Genomic DNA, 27,085 nt, shown 5'->3' on the forward strand with positions numbered 1-27,085 from the left:
CACCACCAATTTGCTTGGCTGTCTTCTCTGATGCCTTACAGAGGTGTCTATATAGCCAACTTAGTGTTGCACTACCCCAACTATAATTCTTTCCATTGCTGATTGGATTGAAAAATTGTAGATACATGATTGAGAGCCGTTCGCCAGATTTGTCCATAAACAGTATACTACCCAACATTTGGAGTATGTAATACCGAGCATACTGTTGCACACGCACCTCAGTGGCATCAGCAGGAAGAGGGTTGCGAAACTGCTCCTCCAGCCATTTGGCTCTTATCCTCGGCCCTTCCAACACTGCAGTGTTCTTTTTTGTACCAACTGGCCTGTCCGGTGGAAGGAAGCCTAGCAAATCTATGCAAAGGTCACGCCAGTTGTCCATATGGGTAAATCCTACCACCGGCAAGCCATGTACAAGTACCCCCAAGATGACCTCTATGTCTTGTAGCGTGATGGTCATCTCACCGTGTGGCAAGTGGAATGAGTGCGTCTCTGGCCGCCATCTCTCCACTAAGGCCGTGATCAGTGCATGGTCAAGGTCCATATGTGGGACTCGAAGTAGCCCATCTAACCCCGCATCTGTGATGTAAGTGGCAATCCGTGGATCTAACCCACCATCAAACAGACCTTTATCTCGGTGACGACAAGTCAGAACACCTGGCACTTCCTGCAAACAAAGCAGCTTAGTATTAATAATAACATTCACTAACCACGTAATAATTACACTTCAAACATAATGCCCAAAATCTTTCTACTACATATATTGATTACAATGACACAAGTGCATACCTCGCCTGCCAAAGGAGCATCCCAAAGCAAACTTGAACGATGCATAGGTTGCCTCGTCAAGACAGTCCCTATAGAGGGTCCTACTCGATGTGGGTCCATACCTGGCATAAATTAAAGGTGATTAATGGCCCATTAGCATCCTCACAAGTCAAATACCCATAAGCTAAATCAAAATGATAACAAAAAACTATAGAACTTTAAAAGGGGAAGTTCCCTTTTTTTTTTTCCCTCAAAAACTCTCCTAAGCACTTGATTGATTTTCTTTAAAGGGCTCTAATCTAAGCCTTTCAATTCATGTGTTCTTTCTATTTTTAAAACTAATAAGTTCTTTCTAATAAGTAAGTTCTTTCAATTCATGTTTTTCAAATTCACAATATCCAAGATTCAACATAGCACAATCACAAACTAATATAATTCTATAGGGAATATTTCCACAACTACCAAATCAAAAAGAGGAAAAGAATGTCAAATCCGTTCATGACCCAACAAATACAAGATTGTTAAAATAACATTTAAATATAGTGGTAAAAGAATAAAGCATGAAATATAGGGTGTATTGTTAAGTGGTAATGTAAAATAAATAAAGTAGTTTTGGATGATATACGATGCAATTTTTTTGGCATTTCTATATGTGAATGTTCTAACACTTCCTCCCAAAATTGCATTCAGTCTAAAAAAGGCAGTCAGTCAACTTGATAAGATTGATGATGTAAAAATTCCACAATAAATAGTGCCCATTTGGGGGTTTAAGATAGTTCAGTGGTAACGCCCATCCTTTGTGGTATCCCATGTTGACTTATCAAAAAGGTTTGAAACAACATTTTTTCATAGTATAGCCTTTTCTTTTTAAACCTCACTTTTTTCTAAGTACACCTCTTTCAAACAACCCAATTTCAAAAATCTGAAAATAATAAGTTATCCCAAAGTCCAAACAGACATAATGTTAGTTCCAAGTTCAGGTCATATGGTCCACTGTTACCTCTCTCCCTCAAATAATGTGGTTCTAAAAATTACATTGCTGGTGTCTACTTCAAATCCATGGAAAAACCCATAAAACTACTGGCATAATCATATGCTCACCATTAATTATGCTCTCCTTTTTCATTAATGTTAACAATCTAAAAATCTTATTGCAAATTAGAACTCCATAATTGTATAGAGGTAAATATTTTTACTTCTTTATCAACAAAGGAAAGAAAGGAAAAAAAAAAAGGTTATTAGGACAGATTTTGCCACCCCTAGAACATTGTGTCACGGCTCATTTCTCCTGGAAATTCCCACTACAATTTCCATTTCTTTTTTGATAATTAATTCACACTACCATTTCTTCTTTCTCAAGCTTCCTATAAACAGCATTATCATATCCATCATATCACTTTACCCACATCTATTAAAACCTAGGGAGACTTAACTCTTAAGCTGGGATGCCTAGAAGTCAACAGAATTTTTCTCCAAAAAAATCAATTAAAAGTCAACCTACCACTAGGAAGGTATATCTTTATACAACCAGCTAAAATATTGCTAACCATCTCACCTTGAAATTGAAGGCATAGACCTCTACAATCACTATTCCGTCCAGCAGAGACCTTGCATTTCACTTGTTCCATGTAAAGGTAGTATGGTAAATGTGAATTTCCTATTTGAAACTGCAACCAATCACAGCTCTCTCATGTGTGTTTATGCACAACCCGTACGAAACCCCTTCCTCCCCCCCCCCCCCCTCGTCTCCTTAATGGCTAGTTTGGATGATGGGGGAGTATAGTACAGTTGGTTGGAAATTGGCTAGATATAACGGAAGGAATTAAAATAGGCTATTATATATATATTTAAAACAAGGTGAAAATGTGCGCATGGACAGCCAAGTCCAAACACCTAGATATAATAGAAGGAAATATAATGGCTAATATTTAAATTAACAACTGATATGTATAGAAAGGGAAGGGTAAACACAAATGCAGAGTATTAAAACAAATGATCAAATAACCCCAGGATGTGCCTAATCATAACTAGCCAGGGGGGCATTATACCTTCTACAAGCTCAAACAAGAATATAACAATTTAGAGTAAATGTGATGCTATTCCCTAATTTATCCATATTAATCTAATGCTGGTGGTATGAATTCTATTATAGAATATGACCAAAGAGGCACCACTAAAATGGAGCTGGAATGCTTGCTGGGGAATTCATTTCGACCTATCCTAAAGATTTAATATCTACTTGCTAAAAAACATGTTCCATGCAGACTAAGAAGGCTGCTATTGGTTGCTAATCAATCACTACTAAATCCGCCCTCGGACGAGAATAGCATAAATTTCTAGAAATCAACAAGCACACTGGAGGAGAATTTTGCTCAACTTGGCAATAATTATATGATAAGCATCATACATTGGAAATCAAGTATCATGAAAGATGGCAATAGTTCATATTAATGCATGGGCAGGACACCAATTATACACTGCAAAATGACATAATTTGCAAAAAGGAAGAAAACCAACTCACATTTGAAATTGTAATTTAGGCCAATTAAATGTATAACATCTATAATTCGAAACGGCGGGAATAATATTATTGTGTGTGCTAACATAGTCTTAACAAAACTATTTCCCCAATATGTTAGCATCTACCAGTAAAACAAATTGGAGATACATGACTAACTTTTGATTCGGAAATTGCTCCTATTAGAACAACACATTATACTGACAGATGACCACCAAATAATCAAAATGCAACAAAACAGTACCAGTATCCAAAACACAACACAGCTCATTGCAATAAAAAAAATTCCTACATATCAACAACAGAATGAATCAAAAAATTCCTACATACCAACGTTGCCGGCGATGAAAGCGGTTTGGGTTTGGGGTTTCTAGGGCGGCGCCGGTGATGAAAGGGGTTTGGGTTTGGGGTTTCTACGGCGGCACCGGTGATGAAACGGGTTTGGGAGTCCGAGTTTCACCGGCGATGAAATGGGTTTTCGGTTTGGAGAGTGAGAAGTGAGAGTGCAACTGAGTGTGCAACTGGTTTTAGTTCGCCATACTCGAGTATGAAATAATCGAGTACTTTAAAGAATACCCGAGCCCACAAAACTCGAGTATAATGGTCAAATACAAAATTGCAATCCAGATTTATACTCGAGCCTCAGAGCCTCGAGTACCACGATTGGTACCCGAGTTCCTACAACTCGAGTATGAATCTGGATATTCAATTTTGTACCAGTCTGGATTGTCCGGCAAGAAGGGATGGGAATCCAGATTAGTACTCGCGTTTGAAAAGCTCGGGTACCAATCTGGATATTCGTGGTACTCGAGTTCCTACAACTCGAGTACCAATCTGGATATTCAATTTTGTACCAGTCTGGATTGTCCGGCAAGAAGGGTGGGAATCCAGATTAGTACTCGCGTTTGAACATCTCGGGTACTATATTTGCCAGTACTCGAGTTTATTAAACTCGAGTACTTGGGGACATTTTTTTAACATTGATATTCCACGCTGGCATGCCACAGTGGAATTGTAAAATCCAGTACTCGAGTTTGGTGAACTCGAGTACTAGAAAAAGTGGTACATCCCCAATTAGTTCCGAAACAGTGGTTGCTGCCTAAATTTTTTTAGAAATGGTGGTATTGGGCCGATTTGGCCAAGACTTTGACTAGTTAACTTAGGACAAATGCCAAAGCCCAATACTCTTGTCTTGTTTCACTAAATAGCGTAGTAATTGCACTTCAAGAATTTTACTTGTTGACTGCTTTTTTGTTTCTTTTGTTCCGTGACTAATTTGCCAATGGACATCTCATTGTTTTCCGGTAAGGTGTTTTGATAATTTGTGAAGAATTTCAGCTTTTTGTTTTTTCATGATTAAACTCTTCTGTTATGCATATGAAATACTATTTAGTGGCCTTAAAAACATGATTGCAATATAATTACCATTTCAGGGTAGATAGATACCTATGCCCAATATCTACTAGTGAATAAAAATAGTAAGATGTCATCGGAAAGAGTAATCTAGTAATTTTTGTGCTTATGGTTTCCTAATTCCCAACAATTTAGATCTACCTGTGGCAATGCCCATGGATGCTACAAAGAGTGGAACCCCAAGTGTTCAATAACCATAATATTCCAGACCAGCCAATTACTGCTATTGTTGCCATACCTGTATCGGCATTTCAACAACACCAACACCAACACCATTGCTTTGGGGAATCCATCTCCCAGAAGGAATCCCCCTTGTCTTCCAATCCCTCCATTTTCCTTTATGTCTTTACAACGTGTAATTTGGATCCTCAAGATCTTGCAAAACTAGAGGCAAGTGGAGATTATGTACCTTATGAGAATGGAGTTCTTTAATTTTAAAAATGTCTATACATTTCGGCTCCAACAGCTCTAGACAGCTTGTACATGGCACCACTGAAGAGGAATGGCTGCCTCAGTCTATCAGGTTGTGATAATTTGAACATTCTTAGACCTGATACGACAAACGCAAGAACATGAAGGAACTATATTTTTCGGCCGGCATGAAAAGAAGCAAGTTGTTGTTACAATAGTTTAGAACATAAGCAATGGTCTTTGGATGTTTGCATGACCATCAAAGAAAGGTTGATCCTTATCCATATTGACCATGTATTTCTTGTTAGTTTATTGAAAAATCAGTTTTTCAAAAAAAACCTGTGATCTGATGGTGGAGTTAACATAAAGGTTGGGTTTTCGGGGAACTATTTTCCGTTACAGTGCTGTTCATACAATAATTAGGCAATGAGCCTTGTTAAAAGGTCAAAAAATGAGATCATACAGGAAATACACGTCTAAAATTCACGTTGTGCATATTTGTGGAAATTAAGGCTTACAATTGACTAAGATATCACCACACACAAGAGTTGGGATGTAGTGATAGGTTCATTTGATGACCATCTTTCACGAAACTGCATAGATATTTTTCATCAATATTAGAATAATCAAGAATTGATTTACTGACATATTTGGTTTCTTTGTTGGGTGACTTGTTGACCATTAAATTATTAATTCATTATGCAATATTTTCCACAGTGTCACATAATTTTCATGCAGCTTCAAAACAGTAAAATGAAAAATATGATTGCTAACTAATAAACATGGAAAAAGTACACCAGGGTGAGAAGGTGTGTGGAATAAAATTATGGCTAACCAACATACATGAAGCTCCATCTCCTTTGGTCCTCTTCATACATTGGAGTTTATCATGCGTCGTCGCTTTATGTTGCTCAATCTGTAGTCTAACAGCGCTTCTTCATTATGAAGTACCCTAGTAGCCACCAAAACCCCAATGTTGGGCATTGATCACAGTTCCATCGTACCTTGTTATCTTATATGTGTTCTGCACATCAACTCTTGGGTATCCAAGACTGCAATGTATAGTACACTGGTAGAGTATACTACACCAGGCTAGAAGGCCACGACAGCACCAACATCAGTTTCACTTTCACCATCTAAATATAATCCTTGGCTGGCTTCCTTGTGTGGCATTTAAGATGGCTTGATATCAAGCTTGTAACAATGAGGTCCTGTAGTCTTTCGGAGAGTTCAGCACAATTCAATGGCTTTGTTTCAGGTACAACTGTGCTGAACAATCATTAATAGTTAGAACTTAAAATGGGAGAACTAGAGCGTACACACATCACACACAATCTCTTACATAATCAGAACCAAACAGTGGACATTTTGAATCACTAATTGAAACTTCTTCTATACCAAAACATAAGATGGATACACAAAACCCAAAACACTGTGTCCTTTCTCTTTTTTGTATGCACAAATTCACAAGTTGTTATCATAAAAATTAAAATGCCATAAATTGCATTCTAACTTCATGTGTTTTCCATGTTTAATTAGGCCAAAAATGGCATTGCTTAGCTATGTTAATGGTGACATATGTAAAAACAGTTCATTGTTGACAATTTGATGAAAAACTAACCATGAAAACAATAATTATAGTAATAATAATAAAAAAAAGAACTTATCAAGTACGAGGAAGAGCAGTTCAAGTATTATTGAAGACAGCAAGGTCGACAAAAAAAATCAAATGAAAGTGTCAGATGACGGAAATGTCAAGAGAGCCTCTGCACCACAAGATGCAGAAGAGAGCACAATACATGGTCATGTATATCAAACTAAGTGTGGCAGACAAGACACAGAAACGTTGCTACTAAAGGATATCTATGGCATTTCACAATTGTAGGACAAGCAAGCAGCTCAACAGAAGACAACAACGCAGATTTCTGGAGTTTGATGTTTTCCTGTAATATGAAATTTATCCAAACTCAACATGTACCTATAAGCTAGTACAATAAACAAAACTGATAACCTTGCAGAAAATCTGGGTGCAGAAACACTTCTAATTTGATTCCAACAGTTCTTCTAAGAATATTATTTTAGAAGAAAAGTTAAAAAGTATAGAACTACCTATGAATCACATCACAAACACAAACATAATTTCGAGAAAGACCTTATAGAAGCTATAGATAATGGATATAGCATTAGATACCCCAACAACTCCCAGTAAGCATTCTGGACAGTAATTAAATACTCCTTGAATATACCTTCCATAAAATCAATTTAAGTATCCTCAAGAAATCTTCCCCTCCCCTCCCCTCCCCCACCCCTGAAGGCCACCATCCCATTTCCCACACTTTGCTGCCCAATTGTAGATTTCTTTTGTCGACACTTCAGTTCAAAAGTGATTGGATGTTAACATTGAGTCATTAACCCTACTTGAATAACATTAAACTTTTTAAATAACTAAATTTGTTCAAGGAAACTAGTAAAGAAGCTAAGGTAATCAACGGAACAAATCAAAAGATCTTTCCCTCGAATCAAGATAATCCCACTACCTCAAACATAGAAAGGATGGGTCACAAGAAAATTCTAAGATCCTGAACATCTCAAGACACACTCACACAACTTCAAGCTCATAATACAACATTGGAAAAAGCTTCCAGATTGCAAAATAGAACCTTACCAGGATGGTCAGTAGGTTGGCCATTCCAGCGAACCGCAAAACCAAGGCCACTCCAACAAGGAGCAGCTATTGGTTGTCGAGGCAATTCATGTCCATCACCTGTCCTTTTAGTATCAGGAATAAGAATTTCATCCATAGTCATGGAGAAACTTTTAATCTGAGCATGTACATTTTCTTGGAGTTGGCTCTGTTGATCAGCAATAAAGGCTTCACTAGCCATTCTATGATCTCCTCTGCATCTGCCTCATCAGCATTCCTTCCCAAACGATTGTAGCTAGATGTTCAAGTCTGTCATGAGAAAAAAAATTGGGATTAGAGGAAACCCAATGAAGCCGTACCCCAAGTGACAAAGGTAGCATAAATTCACATGAAGCCAAGTGGCAAAGTAGGGAACAAACAAAAGTTGTATTATTTGTTTGGTGATAAAATTCATATAATGGTAGAACTTCAAAACTTGACATAACTTGATTTTAATGTTTGCCTGGCTTCCATCCAAGTTTTAGCTTCTTTGATATTGTGCATCTACACAAAATGCAAGACATGATTTAAAAGTTCACTTTTGGCTTGATTTATCAACAAGTTAAAAGAAATTTTAGCTTTGTTAAAGTACTTGACATAGATACACAAGATCAAAGAAGCTAAAACTTGGATGGAAGTCAGGCAATAATTAAAAACAAGTTATGTCAAGTTTTGAACTTCTATTATTTGAGTTTAATCACCTCGCAAATAGTACAACTTTTGGGTTGATTTTTAGAAGCTTGAAAACCAAAAATAGTGATCAAAATATAAATTAATTAGTGATCATATAAACCTAAAATACCTCATTATTATAGTAATACAATCACTTCTAACTTTAAAAATCATCAAGATAGGAACAAAAAATTAGTAGGTGCCTCTATGAATGTTATACACTAAGGTTCTGTTTGTTTTGGCTTAGAAATATCAGCTTCTTTTCACCATCATCTTATGTAAATCTTTTTAATGCCTCACTTTTTCTAAAAATAGTTGTACTGTTCTACAGGTTATTTTTCAACAAAGTAAGGCAGTCAAAATAAGCTCATCCAACACACACTCGTGAAAATTTATTCAATACTACTTTATGAACATATTTATTCACTTATTACAAAAGGAGCTTAGGATTTTGATTATTAAAATGGGTTATCCTCAAAGTTACACCAGGCTAGAAGGGTATGACAGTACCAACATCAGCTTCACCGTTTAAACATATACCTTGGCTGGCTTCCTAGTGAAGTATTTCACCATCAAGCTTGTAAACAAGGAGGTCCTTTAGTCTTTCAGAGAGTTCAGCACAATTCAATGATGTGCAGAAAAATCATTAGTAATTGTTACTTTAATGGGAAAACTAGAACACACCCACATGCTCTTAAGTAATCAGAACCAAATGTGGAAATTTTGTAATAATTAAATGAGACTTCTTCTGTACCTAAACAGAAGATAGGTACTAAAAACCCAAATAATGCAGTTATGCTCAAAAAAACAAAAATGTGTTGTACATATAAACCTTTCTCTTTTATTCTCTTCACAAATTCATAAGTTTTATTATAAAAATTAAAATGCCATAAATTGCATTCTAGCTATGTTAATAGTGGCATAAGTAAAAACAGTTTATTGTTGACAATTTGATAAAAAAAACTAACCATGAAAAAAAGCAACTTATTAAATACTAGGGAGGAGCAGTTCTATAATTATTGAAGACAGCAAGGTCAACAAGAAAAATCAAATGTAAGTGTCAGATGATGGAAATGTGGAGAGCCTCTGCACCACAAAATGCAAAAGAGAGTGGCAATACATGATCATGCATATCAAATTAAGTGCAGCGGACAACGCAAAGCAATGTTGCCACCAAAGGAAACCTAAGGAATTTAACAATTGTTGAACAAGCAACTCAGCAGAAGACAACAATATAGATTTCTGGATTTTGATGTTTTCTTGTAATACAAAATATATCCAAGCTCAACAAGTACATATACTCAACTACATTAAGAAAAAACTTGATGGTTTTGCAATCAAATCTGGGTGTAGAAACATTCTAATTTGATTCCAGCACAGAGATTATGACATGGGGCCCTGCTTATATGCGCAATTGTAACGAATTTTGTAACAATCAAACATATTTGACAGTTGTGTATTAGAACAGGCACCCAGTTGAAGCCTTCTCATCCAGCCTTTGATGCGGCAAGGGTCGATTTGATGTTATTGGGAAATATATTCAGGAAAATTTTTGAAACATTAACCTTATAATTAAAAGAACACTGATTAGTTCTTACCACACAAGGAGATTAAACTGAAGGGCATAAGTCCAGCTTGGAGGACATCCTTGTACTTCTAGAGATATTGATTCCCTTTTTTTTCCCACATATCCATGTATTTGTTACCAGCAACATGCCATCCAAATACTAAAATAAGAATTGATCACAATCTAGCACTTTCTTGCAGTAAAATAATCTAAACCTCTATATGTGTTACCTCCAATACAATGACTTCCAATCAAGGCCCTGTCGAGTATCAATCAAAACTGAGAACATCACATAACCTTTATAATCAATTTGGTTTCCAAGGTTTCAACCCAAATAATGTCATGTTTTAGGTTATAAACTGGTTGAATTCCTTTTTTGGCTGCAATAAGAATGGCATTCAAAAATGAACATACACTATTTTAGATTTAGAGCTTTAACCTCAATGAAAAGAAGCCAAGAGATATTCTAGAAGGTATTAACAGCATCAAAGCTTGCAAGTAATCTTTTTGTTTTATTGGTAAGTTACACATATGGGTGGGTCATGAACCCTCAATCTCACTTGCCACCTTGTTCTTAAAAAGAGGGAAATGCTCATTCGCAACATTGAAGTTTGCAAGAAATCTAACAACTAGAGCATATTATCTTTCCAAAAAAATATATAAAATCAACATTTCATCTAAGAATATTAATTTAGAAGTAAAAAGGTTAAAAATTATAGAACGAATCACATCACAAACACAAAAACATGATTTCAAGAAAGGCCTTATAGAAGCTAGAGATAACAAACTCCCAATGAGTATTCTGAAAACAGTAATTAAAAGCTCATTGAAGATGCCTTTCCAAAAAATCAATTTAAGTATCCCCAAGGCATCTTCCCCTCCACTTCGCTACCCAAATGTAGATTTCTTTTGTTGACACTTCAGTGCAAAAGTGATTGGATGTTAACTTCAACTCTACTTGAATAACTTTAAGTATTTTAAATAATAAAATTTTTTTAAGGAAAAAATTAAAGAAGTTAGGGTACTCAATGGACAAATCAAAAGATCATTCCTTTGAATCAATATAATCCCCCTACTTCAAGGGTGAGCCACAAGAAAATTCAAAGATCCTGAACATCTCAAGCTACACTCGCACAACTTCAAGCTCATAATGCAACATTGGAAAAGGGTTTTTTATTACAAACAGATCTTACCAAGAAAGTCTGTAGGTTGGCCATTCCTGCCAACAGAAAAACCAAAGCCACTCTGACAAGGAGCATTTATTGGTTGTGGAGGCAGTTCTTGAGCCTCACCTATCATTTTAGTATAAGGCAGAAGAATTTCATTTATACACATGGAGAAACTTTTAATCTGAGCATGAATGTTTTCTTGGACCTGCTTCTGTTGATAAGTAAAAGAGGCTATACAAGCCATTTCATTGAACTTCTCTGCTTTTGCCTCATCAGCATCCCTTCCCAAACAGTTAATGATTAATAAAAATGAGATTAAAGGACAACCAATAAAGTAGTACACTGAATGACAAAGGTAGCATAAATTCACATGAAGCTAAGTTATGTCACATCTACTATTATTTGTCTATTATCACCTTGCAAGTAATTCAACTTTTTCAGTAATTAAGATTTAAGAAGTTTTGAAACTAAAATAGGCACAAAATATATAATTAATAGTGGTGATCTAACCTAAAATTCTTAATCATTATAATACTACATTCACTTCTAGCTTTAAATACCATAGAGACAGGAACTAGAAAATAATTGATGCCTAACCATGAACTTTATATGCTAAGGTTCTGTTTGTTTTAGATTAAAATGTAAATTTAATTTCAACAAACAACCTATGAAAAGTTTTTTGAAGCCTCACTTTTTTTAACTATAGTTGTATTTTTAAACAACGTAAGTTAGTCAAAATAAGGTCATCCAAACACAATCTCAATGATAATTTATCACTTCTTTCAAGTAAATTTAAAATTAAAAAATAAATAAAAATAAAAATCCTTAACTAATGCATTCACCTATTACAAATAGATATGACACAATATATGACAATTGATAGGGTTGAAACTTAGGGAATAGTCTTTTTTTATCATTATTATTATTATTGGTATATTATGCATTCATACTGTTTTGAATGAAAATCAAAACCTTACCCTCTATCCCATTATTATGGAAGAGGAAGTCATTTGAGGTAGATCTCATTGTTATGGTAAATTTGCTTTAATTAATTTGACCATAACATCAAAATCCATACAATTTCTACTTCAAACATAATCATGTATATCAACATAATTGGGTAAAACATTCATTCAAGAGGTTAATAAAAACCAATATTAAATGGTCTACACTATTGATATGGTCCCTATCTTTTCACACACATACAATATCCTTAGTGAAACTGGCCAGTACCAATAGCTGCATATAGTTCGTATGCAGAGGTAACAAACAAGATAATTCAGATGGCAAAGTCATAGTTACACTGACCTGGTATAGAAACAATTTATTTATATCTGCTTCTAATTGTAATTGTCTTGGATTGCAAGAGTCTTCACAACCTGTGAATATTTTTTGCAAAAGAGCAAAAGGGTCATACAAAAGCACGAAAAAGAAGAAGAAGAAGAAGAAGAAGAAGATAAGAAAGTATAGCATAAGTGAAAGAAAGTTCTAAACTTTATTGAGTAGAGTTTATTGACTAATATTGTTATCAAAACCCAACTCAATTCAAAGTCAATCATAGATTTGGTTCAATTGAGTAGAGTTTGTTAGTTCCAAAATGAGAAACCCATTTTTAAAATAGGGAACAGTATTTTCAGTAAAACTATTATGTCATAAACCAAGGCTAAAGTTATGTCATATTTGTGAAATAAAAACCAAATGACTATCACATTTAGCTATGAATTAAATTGTATATTAAAAGTATTTGACTACAACAATAACATGAAAGAAACAATATTCAAGACATAACTTGAAGCAATACCTTTTGGCTAGATAACAATGCCTCACTTACTAAGGCAGACTCTTAGCTTTTCCAGTAAATTCATCTTTATCATTGTAGTCACATAAATCCAATCTTTTATTTCATCCGCAAATCTAAAATAAGCATGCCTCCAAGTCCTATTAAAGAAGAGAGCTCCACAAATTGCCAAAAAGCCAGTTGCGAATCCAACTCCCATACCAATGTAGAAGCTGGAGTTTTCAGAATCATCTTCAACACTACCAATTGGTGATTTATTCAAACATTGTTCCTCAATTGTGCAGCTTTTTGGAAGAGGATCACCACATAACTGAGGATTTCCAATGTACCTAAGGGCATCAAATGATTGAAGCTGGGTGCTTGAAGGAATTCTACCCGAGAGGTTGTTGTATGACAAGTCCAAGAGACTAAGAAATGTCAAATTAGACATGCTTGGAGGAATTTCACCCGATAAATGATTTCGTGAGAGATCAACTGACTCTAACTCTTTCATACTCCCAATTTTTTCTGGTATCTTTCCCATCAAATGATTTCGAGATAAATTCAAAAAACGTAATTCGAAAAGATCTGAAATCTCAGTAGGGATTGATCCAGACAAGTTGTTACTTGAAAGGTCTATGAGCCTAAGTAATTTAAGGTTCTCTTTGTATTCCATTTCTTTCCCTTTGGGAGCCAATTCAACATGCTCAACATAGTCTTCATATACATACGAATACAGAAAAGACATAGAAAAAGATGAAATATCATAGGAATTTGGGAATGCCATGGCGCTAATATTTTTCAAGCAGTTTGGTATGGATCCTAATAAGCTATTATTGGCAAGATCCAATACTATAAGAGAAGAAAGTTGGCATATTTGTTGAGGTATATAACCCTTGAATTCACTTGACCTTAGACGGAGAACTGAAACATTTTTCATTTCTCCAATCCATAGTGGTATGATGGACAAATGATTATCACCCATATCAATGAGCCTCAGATTTGAGCACTTTTTCAACGATGAAGGAATATCTCCACAGATGCTATTTTTTTGTAAACGCAATGATTGGAGGTTAACTAAAGCCCCCATGGAGTAGGGAATTCCACCTACTAGATTATTGCTCCCTAAGTTTAAATGGATCAAAGATTGCCAATACTTCCAGCAGTGAGAAAGTTCTCCTGATAAGAGATTGTTTGATGCATCTAAAACTTTTAATTTATTCTTTCTAATTTTCTTTTGGCATAAGAAACTAGAAATGGGTCCATAAAATGAGTTGTTAGCTATATTGAGCATTTTGACAGTAGAACCCAGAAAAATGTCTGATACATCACATTCTATGTGGTTGTTAGAGAGATTGATAAATGTAATGTTTGAAGTCCAATTCCAGAACCAACCCGGAGCTTTGCCTGAAATTCCTGACATGGACATATCTAATAAACTGAGGGATTTTTGTGATTGTAGCCATGAAGGAAAATTAGGACCTATCTTGATTGAGCCCATGGAGGCATAGGAAAGTTGGAAGGGGGGAACCCAATTGGGATTGACATTAAAGAACAAAGGTGCTTCAGACATATAGAGATTCTTTAACTTTGAGAGTTTTCCGAAATGCCTTTCATCTATGGTACCTGTTAAAGAATTTTTTCCGACAAACAACTTCTCTAACTTAGAGAGAAGCCCAAGACTCTTTGGAATGGTGCCATTCAACTGATTTTGGTCGAGGAATAATGTTCTCATACGAGATAAATTCCCAAAGGAAGAAGGTATAGGACCATTTAAAGAATTAATTCCGAGATCAAGATATTCTAATTTCTCTAAATTGAAAATGCTAGGCGGTATATTGCCTTTCAAAGAATTGTTGTACAGGCTAAGCTCTAAGAGGCTTGTACTGAGATTAGAGAACCAATTAGGTATCTCATGATTGAAATGATTTCCATAAAGATAAAGGGCTCGAAGAGACGTGAAATTGACAAATCCAAGAGATGGATTCAGGCTATCAAGCTGACAATTGTTCAAATATAGCTCTGAAAGAGATGGGAACTTACTCATTATTTGAAGCCAATCAACTTCTCTGTGAAGGTCAGCATCGCCCAGGTCAAGGTATTGAATGGTAGAGAGACCAGACATCCAACGAAGGTTATCTACATAGAGGTCAGAATTATTTCCAAGATCTAGATAGCGAAGGCTTGAAAGGTTCCCAAGCTGATGAGGAATGAGTCCACAGAAGTTAGCGCTAAAGAGGTCAAGATGTGTGAGACTGAACATTGAACCAAGGAAAGTTGGGATCGGAGTACAATTAAAGTCATTGTCACTCAAATCCAAGTAATTCAAATGTTCTAATTGGAGCAACGAACTACTAATCTCACCGCCTAACCCCGAATAATTGAGGTAAAGCTTAGAGACTTGGCCAATTTTCTTGTCGCAGAAAACTCCGTCCCAAATACAGCAATCTTTATGGTCAGACCAGGATGAGAGGACGTGTTCTTGATCAGTGAGACCATGTTTGAGGGTTAGAAGGGCTTGCTTGTCTTTTTCATTGCAAGAGACATTTGAGATTGACTCTGCTTTGAAGAAGAAGAAGCTTAGACTGAAGGCAATGGGAAGGAACCATACTAAAAAAAGCACATGATGAAGAGTTGCAAAAGAGGCGGCCATGGTAACGAATTGAAGGAAGGGAAGTTTGAAGGAAGAAAAGCTGAAGTGCGGGTATATTGCAAAAGAGGCGGCCATATATATAGTGATTCTTCAAACCCTTTCTCATTTTTCTTATTATTATATTATTTTAATGAAGACCTTGATTTGTTGACTTGTGCTTTTATATTATGTTAAGCCAAACCCACAAGGATCAACACTAACCACTCAGGTGATGAGATGTACGTCCGTTTGGGAAGAATTTTTCTTTTTTTCTTTTTGAGAATTTGGGAAGAAATTTATTTAATTTTGTAGTTTTTTTTTTTTACTATTTATGGGTCTCATTGTATAATTGATACTATTTATAGATCTCATTGTATTATTCAACTAGCTTTTAACTTCTTCTTTTTTACATTTTTAGTAAAAAAATTTCAGTTTCAACTAAATAAACTGTTCTTAAACGGACCCGTAGTATTAGATTCATTTCAGAACCATCTTTCACGTAATAATGTAGAGATTTTTCATTAAGGATAAAACTTAAGTATAATACCTTAGGTCATGTTCTTTAGATTCCCCTCTTAAAATTCAGTCATGTGACCACTTAATTAAAAAAATACACTTCCATTCCATAAGAAAAAATCCACATGGCAGAATCTTAAAAAGGGAACCTAAGGAAAAGCACTTAAGTACTATATTTAAGTCTTGCCCTTCCATTAATATTATAATCATCTAGAATTTGAATTATTGAATTTTTGTTTTTATTGGGTGACTTGTTGACCATTAATCTATTATGCAATATTTTCCACCATGTGACATAATTTTCATGTTGGGCCAAAAATTCATGTTGAGGAAATTGTTTTTGGAACTTAAGGCTCATTATTGAATTCAATCTCAAGTCATGTGTATGTGCTCTTAATTACAAGATTAAATTAGTGATAGTATATACTTTTAGCCAAACCCCTAGAGATCATTGCTCAGCACACACAAGTGAAGAGATGTAGTGTTAGGTTCATTTGACAATCATCTTTCATGTAACCGCATAGAGATTTTTCAACAATATCAAAATCATTAAGCATTTGTCTTATTGACATCTTTTTGTTTTTTAGTTGGGTGACTTGTTGACCATTAATCCTTTATGCAATATTTTCCACCATGTGACATAATTTCATGTAAGGCCTAAAATTCATGAACTTAAGCCTCATGGTTGAGTAGAATATCATGTGAATGTGCTCTTAATGGCATGATTAAATTAGTGATAATATTGGCTTTAAGCCAAACCCCCCAAAAATCAATGCCCACCACACACAAGTGATGAGATGTGGTGTTAGGTTCATTTGACAACCGTCTCTCACATAATAGCGTAGAGATTTTTTATCAATATCAAAATCATCAAGAATTTGACTAATTGACATCTTTTGTTTTTTGGTTGTATGACTTATTGACCATTAATTTTCATCTAAGACCATAAATACATGTTGAGTACATTTGTTTAGAACTTGAGGTTCATGATGGAGTAAAATATCTTGTGTATGTGCTCTTAATGACATGATTAAATTAGTGATAATATAGGCTTTAAGCAAAACCCCCATAGATCAATGCTCACCACTCATAAGTGATGAGATGTTGCGTTAGATTCATTTGACATCCATCTTTCAAGTAACCGCGTAGAGGTTATCCATCAATGTCAGAATCATCTAGAATTTGTCTCTCTTTTTTTGACTTGTTGACCATTGATCCATTATGCAATATTTTCCACTATTAGGGGCGGCTCTACTTGTTAATCGGGGTGGTGACCACCTTGACTTGAATTTTATTTTTTATATATAGACCTTAAAAAATTAAATTTTAAATTAATATGTGTTGTTGACCACCCTAAAAAAGATTCGTGACCACTCTAAAAAAATCTTGAACACCGTAAATAAATATTTGAGCCATTAAAAAGAAAATTTTGGTCCAATGAAGATTGAACCAAAAAATTGTTAAAAGTACTATGTTAACAACATTTTCACAAATAAATCTTAAGTGGCATATTGTTACTGCCTAATAGTAGTGAACAAAAAGATAATTTCATTGCTAATTTCAAATTAGAACCAATAACAACTTACCAGTTAGGGTTTATTATGAAAATATTGTAGATATAGCACTTCTCAAAAATTGCCCAAACACATACAAATTAGCCCAAAAGCCCAAATCAAATGTTTAGTTGTGATTTTTTTTTTTTAATTTTGATTTCAAAAGGCATATTTTAAAATCATTATATATTTTTTTTTCTAAAAAACGCATTTTCAAATAGTTAGTCACTTAGTCTGTTCGTGCTTGCTTTAGTCTTCTACTGAATTTGTTGAACTTATTTGATACATTTTCTACACATGCATATGCACTTAATTAATACCTCAATACTTTGTAGAACATGATTAATGTAACAACTGAATGCATAAGTTGAATATATTGAATGAACTTATAGTTTACTCTTTACTTTTTTGCTAGCACTATGAATAAATTTCTTATAAGGAAATCACTTGTATTTCAAGATTCATTTTCTAAGAAAATTCGTATTGCCTTGAATAATTTTCTTTTAGATCCTAGGATATGGGAAAATGTTTCATCTTAATGATCAAGATGAAATAAGAAGAGCATATTTATAAAGAGGTTCTTGTCAACCTCTTGGCCATAATTTCCTTTAAAAAAAAATTTGTGGAGTATTGTGTCAATTTAATCCTAATTAGTTTAAAGAATACAAAAATTAGTTGGAACATATCATAAAAAGGGATAATGCATTTTTTTTTATTTTTACTTATTTTGGTAAGGTATTAGTAATTGAATGGGAGATCAACAGTTTAATGATTGCTTAGTTGTGTACATTGACAAAGATAATCAATCAATCAATATATATATATATATATATATATATATATATATATATATATATAAAAGGAGACATCATACGGAAGTGTATGAGGTCTTTCCAAGTGGTGCACTAATTTTGCATTTAGAATTTTTTTTACCTCTTTCATTAAGCTTTTCTATATCAATATGTGTTGTGATGGTCCCAAGCATTTTCACTTTTCAGTTTTCTATTAAAAAGTGAGAATACACAATTTGACCGATTCCTCAATATTTCATATTTTTTTTCTTTTTTGATGAAGTTTCATACTTTTGTCACAACCCATAATTTTGAGAAACATTTGTGTTCTAAAAATTTTCCTAGCACAATCCTTCAAACAGTCCCATTATTTTTTCAAAGAAGACCTTTCTTTCAAAGAAATTGTACTAATGCAATCCTTCTATGTACAACTCTCTCTTCTTCCCTTTCCCTTCCCTTACTTTTTCCTCCCTTCGTTCCTTTTCATCTCCCTTACAACTAAACAAGATACAAGTTTCCAAATTCAACTAATAATTTTTTTTTTTGAGGATATTAATAAAAAGAGTCTGAATTTGATAAGAATGTGATGTAAAATTCGTGTTTTACACCATCCAATAAGAGATATCACATCAGCTTTTTATTTAAAACTCAGTACATCATACTGCAATTAATAACGTCTTAATAAACTCCCAATTTGGCTGAATTTTCAGATGAGTATTATAATTGATTGAGTGTGGTTGTGCTTATTTTTTTAATATATGATAAGATGATGTGACATGTTGGGATTAGAAAGTGTAAAACTTGGGTTTTAAACCACATCTTTATAAAATTTAATCTTCAATAAAAATATGTAAAAACATGTTTGATTACTGTTTTAGTCTTTAACACTTGTATAATGTATCGAAATGGTTTTTAACATCTTAAATGTGTCAATTTTGTTTCTAAAGTTTTCGTATTTTGTCAAAATAATCCTTATTATTAAGTGGTACATGAAAAGAATTGATTTATCTAACATTAATATCAAAATAATATTTTTATGTCATCTAAGCTATGCTTTGAATTATCACGTGTCCTTAATTAGAAAATAAAATAAAATATTTGAAAATATATTAATTGCATCTCCATAAGTAAATGAGATGTCATTTTATTAGCAGAAATTGAAAAAAATTTTTTTTTTTCTTTTCCTCTGCTTTCTCACCAACCAAATGGGGTTTAAGTCTTGACTTTTTAGTTAAAGTGCTCATGAACATCATCTACAAAACACACTATTTACCTAATTTTAAAATGAAAATTAAAAAAAAAAAAAGGAAAAGCCAAATGTCAATTTTTTACATTATCATTATTTTAAGAAGTTAAAGTTATTGCCAATTATATTATAAAAATCTTGTAAACTAACATGGTAATGAATATAATTAGTGTCATGTCAACAAGGTAATAAATCAATTTCCTAATTATTTTCCTATTTTGTGTTTAAAAATTGATACATCCATTTAATAAAAGTAATGTATAATCCCGTGCATATGCACATGTACATTTAAAAACAATCACAATTATATATATATATATATATATATATATATATATATATGATTTAAAATCTAATTGGATCTAGTCTCTTCGGTTTTTGAATCAAATAATTCACTTGCTACAAAAATTAAAAAATTAGATGGGACACATGGCACAAAATTGAACTCTAATTAAAATTAAATTTAGAATCTAATTGAATTTAGACTCTTTGATTTTTGCACCTAATAATTCATTTGACACACAAATTTAAAAATTAGATGAGACACATGGCGCAAAATTAGACTCCAATATATAGATGTATAGCAACCTACCATCACTCTATTTAAAATTACATGTTGTTCATGAAATCATAGTCCCATATATGGTCCTTTTTTAGGAGCCACTATCTCATCAAAAAAAAAAAAAAGTTAGTATATTGCAATATATTTGAAAGGATGAGTCCATCGGTATTTGGAATCAATGTTCTTAAATTGGACCGTAACACAAAATTAGACAATAATTGGAATCCAATTTAAAATCTAATTAAATTTTCTCTTTGTTTTGGCTTTAATTATATATATATATATATATATATATATATATATATATATATATATATATATATATATATAGACTGGTTATTGGCCCATGCGTTGCACAATTTTTTTTGGTATGATCTTTTTTGGTAAATATTATGACTAGAGAACATTGTTTTAGGGGAAAAAAACTTCTTTCATTTTTATGTAGTGATTTTAAGAAATACAATGAAGGGTTTTATGATAAATTTTGTTAATTTTATGAAATACATTTATATAAAATAAAACTCATAAAATGCATAAGATATACGTAAAGGCATAATTCATGACTACGCATGAAAGTTATTGTATTTTTTAATTTCTATTAGCTAGATCACATTTCTTAAATAAATTGAACAACCATTTCATCACCCCATTGTGCACGAAATGATTGGAATGTTGTTAGTTAGTTTAATTGAACAATATTGTGTTTATTCTTTTTTTAAACTACAATTGATAATTCACAACATGAGTAAACAACTTATTGAGTATTGCAAAAGATACAAATATGAACATTAACATGAGCATGAACATGAAGGGAGATTTCTATTCATTTTCTTGAAGAAAAAATGTACTTACAAAAAATTCCAAACTTAATTAGGTAAAGAAGAATCAAGTTATAGATAGCAAAATCAATAAACCAAAAATTTTACGAGCCTAAGAGGAGCCATTACTCATTTGAAAAAACCCAAAATACTCAAGGTTAAAAAAAAAAAAAAAAAAAACCATTCACTCCACCCTTCCATCATAGCTGCTTTTGCTCAAGGAAAACAATATATATATATATATATATATATATATATATATATATATATATATATATATAGAAATAATTACAATATGTATGTTAATCCCGCGACTTGAACCTTTTCTCCCTGACTCCCACAATTTGAACATTTTCTCCCTTAAACCCTAGACATTTTGTGTATGAGGAGATGCCAATTCAGCTCCATGGCCCTTGTCATATATATATATATATATATATATATATATATCAATCATTCAATAACTATAGAACTTCCTTTAAAAAAATTAATATGTTTATCATAATTAAGGAAAATCCTAATGAGTACTTCACTTGAGCATGTGTGAAAAAAGGCATATACATACCACAAATGGTAAAGGAGAAAGAAAAAGTTGCTAATCCTTTTTAATATGGTTAATTTCTTTGCCTCAATTAGTTGCCCAAACAACATACCGCTTAATCATACCACAACCACAAATGACAATGTAGCATTGGCCATCGGTAATTGCTAATCTGACAGTACAGATTTATTTAATAGCTCTACCTTCGTATCTTTTGGCTAATGTGTCTTTACTAAATCAAAATCAAACCACAAAACTCATATAAAAATCACCAAATTAGAGTTTAAATTATTATTAAATTTTTAAAAGAAATCTAGGCACAATTGCACAAAAATTCCACATGTAACTAAGTCATACTCAAGAGTATTGGACCTTTTTTCATTTGTATAAATAGGGGGTCCCAATGGGATGAGGGGCTAACAATTTTCTCTCCAAAACATTTATTGTAGGAACATAAAAGTTTTCCATTGTAGACTTTTCACGCTTAAAGAACATGACTTGCCAATTAATCAAACTAGAGTTTTTAATACCTACAACAATTTCACAACATCAAGAACAAACCCAAGTGTATGCAGTGTCAAATTCCATAGTCTCCTGTTACATCAAATGAGTGTTTAATTTTTCTCACAAAATATTGAATAGTAAATCTTATGGGCCATAGTCTCAACTACAACTCTCAATCATGTTGGACTTAGAAGACTCCTTTCCACAACGTATTATTATGAGATGCAGAAAAAGTTTGGAGTGTACACAATGTTTGTCGTGGATGGGAAGAAATTTCATCCTATTCCAATTGGTTTGGCCAGTAAGGACCTATTCCAATTTAATGATCCTGGAATTTTGTATACAAGTAATAATCAAGGAAACTTCCACCTAAAATAAGTCGGACTTTTGGCAAGAGAGAATATTGATGTCCAGACAAATCAAGCTAAGGCCAACCAAAATGGACCATATTCTTAATTTCTTATCTCGATTTGTTCCATGTACAAGACTTACAGCCAATGCTTGGTGTATAAAAGTTGAACATCTTATCTAAAGTCCATCTTTTGAAAGGTTAAGAAAAATTTCATGCAGAAAAAGTTTGGAGTGTACACAATGTTTATCATGGATGGGAAGAAATTTCATCCTATTCCAATTGGTTTGGTCAGTAATGACCTATTCCAATTTAATGATCCTGGAATTTTGTATACAAGTAATAATCAAGGAAACTTCCACCTAAAATAAGTCAGACTTTTGGCAAGAGAGAAAATTGATGTCCAAACAAATCAAGCTAAGGCCAACCAAAATGGAATATATTCTTAATTTCTTATCTCGATTTGTTCCATGTACAAGACTTACAGCCAATGCTTGGTGTATAAAAGTTGAACATCTTATCTAAAGTCCATCCTCTGAAAGCTTGAGAAAAATTTCATTTAAACCAACACAATATATAAATTATAAAGGAATCAAAGAAAAATTGTCAAAAATAATGAAAATTTAATCTTTGCTTAAATTCTTATAAGGATGAACATAATAGCAATATCCTTTTAAAAAAAATAAAGATAAAAAAAATCTATGCTTATTTTGTACGTATGATAAAGTCCTATTACAGTTTTTTGAGACTTATGATGATTAGTGATTAGGAGTTATAAATGAATAATCACTATATATATATAGACATTCTAATTTTGCATTTAGCATTTTTTTACCTCTTTCATTAAGTTTTTTTTACTGTTACTCAAAAGTTTACATTAACTTATTTTACTATTATCTCATTAATCTCTCATTATTGCCTAAGCTTACATCACACATTTCTCTATTTTTCATGTCTTTTAGCATACCCACCTTTTTAATATTTAAAAAATAATAATAATAATAATAATAATAATAATAATAATAATAATAATAATAATAATTAAAGACTAATAGTAATAACTAACCAAATAAGGCCTTGGAGAGAGATAGAGAGACACAAAAATGTTATGGATTGTTAAATAAACCACATTCTTTCACTACATATTACCAAAATAAAAGACCTAAGACTAACAAAACATTTGAAAGAGAGAGAAAGAGAAATCTAAGGGGCTACTGCCTCCGTCATATTGGCCTCCTACTACCATCAAGACGCCGAAACCCCTATAAGTATTTTTTTTAAAAAAATTAAGGGATTAAATATGATTTAGGCTTGAGTCATTTGGTTGGATAATTTTTGTTTTGGGTATATAAGTAGAGAGAATACTTGGTACGCAATGTAAAGCCATATTCTACCATGGTTTTAAATCATCTATAAGACACATGCATACACACTTGCTCACACCATGTTTTAATATCGCACTATTGATGAGTGCAAGACAATGAGAGAGTTGGACATACTTTTATTTCATAGTATTAAAAATGTGAACACAACACAAATTAGTTGATTTTCATGGTCCCATTACTCTTTTGCATTTATTTTTGGTTTCATAATTTAAAAAAAAATCATTAAATTTATTTAATTTTGTAGTTTTTTTATACTATTTATAGGTCTCATTGTACAATTGGAATTATTCATAGGTCTCATTGTACTATTCAACTAGCTTTTAAATTTTATTTTCTACATTTTCAACAACAAATTTTCAGTTTCAACTAAGTAAACTGTTCTCAAATAGACCCGTAGTATTAGGTTCATTTCAGAAACATCTTTCACGTAATAATGTAGAGATTTTCCATCAATATCATAATCATCTAGAATTTGAATTGTTGAATTATTGTTTTTATTGGGTGACTTGTTGACCATTAAGCTATTATGCAATATTTTCCACCATGTGACATAATTTTTATGTAGGGCCAACAATTCATGTTGAGGAAATTGTTTTTGGAACTTAAGGCTCATTATTGAGTACAATCTCAAGTCATGTGTATGTGCTCTTAATAACTTGATTAAATTAGTAATAATATATAATTTTAGCCAAACCCCTAGAGATCAGTGCTCAGCACACACAAGTGAAAAGATGTAGTGTTAGGTTCATTTGACGATCATCTTTCATGTAACCGTGTAGAAATTTTTCAACAATATCAAAATCATTAAGAATTTGTCTTATTGACATCTTTTGTTTTTTAATTGGGTGACTTGTTAACCATTAATCCATTATGCAATATTTTTCACCATGTGACATAATCTCATGTAAGGCCAAAAATTCATGAACTTAAGCCTCATGATTGAGTTGAATATCATGTGAGTGTGCTCTTAATGACATGAATAAATTAGTGATAATATAGGCTTTAAGCAAAACCCCCAAAGATCAATGCTCACCACACACAAGTGATGAGATGTTGCGTTAGGTTCATTTGACATCCATCTTTCAAGTAACCGCGTAGCTATTATTCATCAATGTCAGAATCATCTAGAATCTAGCTCTCTTTTTTTGACTTGTTGACCATTGATCCATTATGCAATATTTTCCACTGTTAGGGGTGGCTCTACTTGTTAATCAAGGTGGTGACCACATCTCATTTTTCTAAGTGTTGATAGTTATACCATGTAAATGCAAATATTTCCTTTACCACTTGAGTTGCTGAAGGGACAATGAGAAATTCCTACAAGTTATAAGTTGTCGTGTTGAAAACTTAGGGATGAATGATCTAGACATGAAGACCCATTGCAAGCTACTTTTGATTGTCTCATTCCATGATGGTATTCAAATATAGATTTGAAGGAAATACATTGTAATGGATTTCAGTTGTCAATGAATTTTTTTCCTTCTTGTGATGAGAAAGTAGCAAAGTAAGTAGTAGTTAAGATACTTATAATGGATTTCTTTGTAGTCTGGCTTCTTCCTTTAGATACTTTACAACAACAGACCTATTTGTAGTACATGAAAGTTGGTTATAAATTTTGGGGTCAAATGTCCATAATTTCTAGATCGATTATGAATGTCCTTGCCATTGATAATGATTATGATGTAACAATAAAAATTGTTTTTAGTTATATGATAAATTCATATTTTTCAAGTCCAAGTTGTAACTAATAGCAAATTATTAGTTGTCTATGATGACAGATTTTTAGTCATCATCTTGTCAATTGGATTATCAATAGCTTTTTTATTACCTCGTGTATTTATTAAAAATGTTACTAAAATCAAAATGTAGAAGGTTTAAGAAAAATAATAATTGGAAAAAAATATTTTATGATCTTAAATCCAATTCTAAATCCAAATCCAAATTTAGGTATCCAAATAATGGAAATTCAAATTATGAATTTCAAATCTTGAGTTTTATAAAAAGACCCAAACAAGGAATTTTACAATCAATGGATTTCAAATCAAGGCATTTTAAATCCATTGATTTAAAATCCAAATCCAAATCCAAATGTTGCCATCCAGACACAACCTTAAGTTTTTTTTGCGAGAATTTCAAAATAAAACTTAAAAAAATAGTGTGTGTGTGTGTGTGTACTAGATATTTTTTTATAGATAATTTATCATCTTTTAAATTACAATAAGTATACACCAAAATACAACAATTTAATTACAAAAGAAAATTTTATAAGTTCCACTGAGACTTTTAAGGCGCGGGGGGGGGGGGGGGAAGCAAGTAGAGTAGTTATATAAAATTTTTATTGTCATTTTGGTCTTGCAAATAAAGGTTTCAGGGTCATTTTGGTTATTTTTTGGTTTCAATGGCATCACGGTCATTTTTTAGGTTATAAGGGTATTTCTATCATTTTTTAGGTTTTAGGGGTGTTTCGGTCGTTATTCAGTCATGGTATTTTGGTCATTTTCTAGGTTTTGAGGGTATTTTGGTCATTTTTAGGTTTTAAGTGCATTACAGTCATTTTTTTAGGTCCTAAGGGTATTTTAGTCACTTTTTAGGTTACAAGTTCATTTTTGTCATTTTTTAGGTTTCAAGTTCATTTCGGTCATTTTTAGATTTTAAGGGTATTTCAGTCATTTTTTAGGTTTTAAGGTCATTTTGGTCATTTTAAAGGTTCTATAAGTATTTCGATCATTTTTTAGGTTTTAAGTGTATTATGGTCATTTTTTAGATTTTAAGAGTATTTTCAGTCACTTTTTAGGTTACAAAGTCATTTCAGCAATTTTTTTAGGTTTCAGGGTCATTTAGGTTATTTTTTAGGTTCTAAAGATATTTTGGTCATTTTTTTTGGTTTTAGGGTCATTTCGATCATTATTTAGGTTCTAACTGTATTTCCATCATTTTTAGGTTTTAAGGGTATCCCAGTATTTTCTAAGAGTTTTGGGGATATTTTGGTCACATGTAATGTTGGTATTGCTCAATGTAACAATAGAATTGTCAAATGTGAGGAAAAAAAAAAAAAAAGGGAACCATTGGATGTGATAAAAGTACGGTCACATGTGATATTGGTACTACCCAATATAACGATGTAACTGTCAAATGTAAGAAAAAAAATAAGGGAACCATCAAATGTGATAAAAATACAGTCAAATGTGATGTTGATCTTGCCTAATGTAAAAA

The 27,085-nt window shown here is 32.7% G+C and overlaps 1 protein-coding gene across 12 annotated transcripts; it reads right to left on the reverse strand.

Annotated features, from left to right (window-relative positions):
• Nucleotides 1–19: 19 nt before the first annotated feature.
• LOC142636501 (receptor-like protein EIX2) lies at nucleotides 20–15,658 on the reverse strand. Of its 12 annotated transcripts, XR_012844343.1 has the most exons (10): nucleotides 13,000–15,658; nucleotides 12,507–12,577; nucleotides 11,223–11,479; nucleotides 10,260–10,409; nucleotides 10,061–10,135; nucleotides 9,003–9,064; nucleotides 7,773–8,060; nucleotides 5,951–6,376; nucleotides 787–887; nucleotides 20–664 (listed from the first exon to the last, which is right to left on the reverse strand). XR_012844343.1 is itself a non-coding variant. In XM_075810747.1 (2 exons), the coding sequence occupies exon 1, from the start codon at nucleotides 15,626–15,628 to the stop codon at nucleotides 13,022–13,024; it is 2,607 nt and encodes an 868-aa protein (XP_075666862.1). In that variant the 5' UTR covers nucleotides 15,629–15,658; the 3' UTR covers nucleotides 12,213–12,577; nucleotides 13,000–13,021. The 12 variants fall into 12 exon arrangements, 1 of the variants encoding a protein (XP_075666862.1); XR_012844340.1 differs by having other exon boundaries at nucleotides 10,061–10,409; XR_012844341.1 differs by lacking the exon at nucleotides 9,003–9,064 and having other exon boundaries at nucleotides 21–664; nucleotides 10,260–10,288.
• Nucleotides 15,659–27,085: the final 11,427 nt, after the last annotated feature.

Source organism: Castanea sativa, chromosome 5, assembly GCF_040712315.1.
Source record: "Castanea sativa cultivar Marrone di Chiusa Pesio chromosome 5, ASM4071231v1".
In the NCBI taxonomy this organism is placed as follows: Eukaryota; Viridiplantae; Streptophyta; class Magnoliopsida; order Fagales; family Fagaceae; genus Castanea; species Castanea sativa.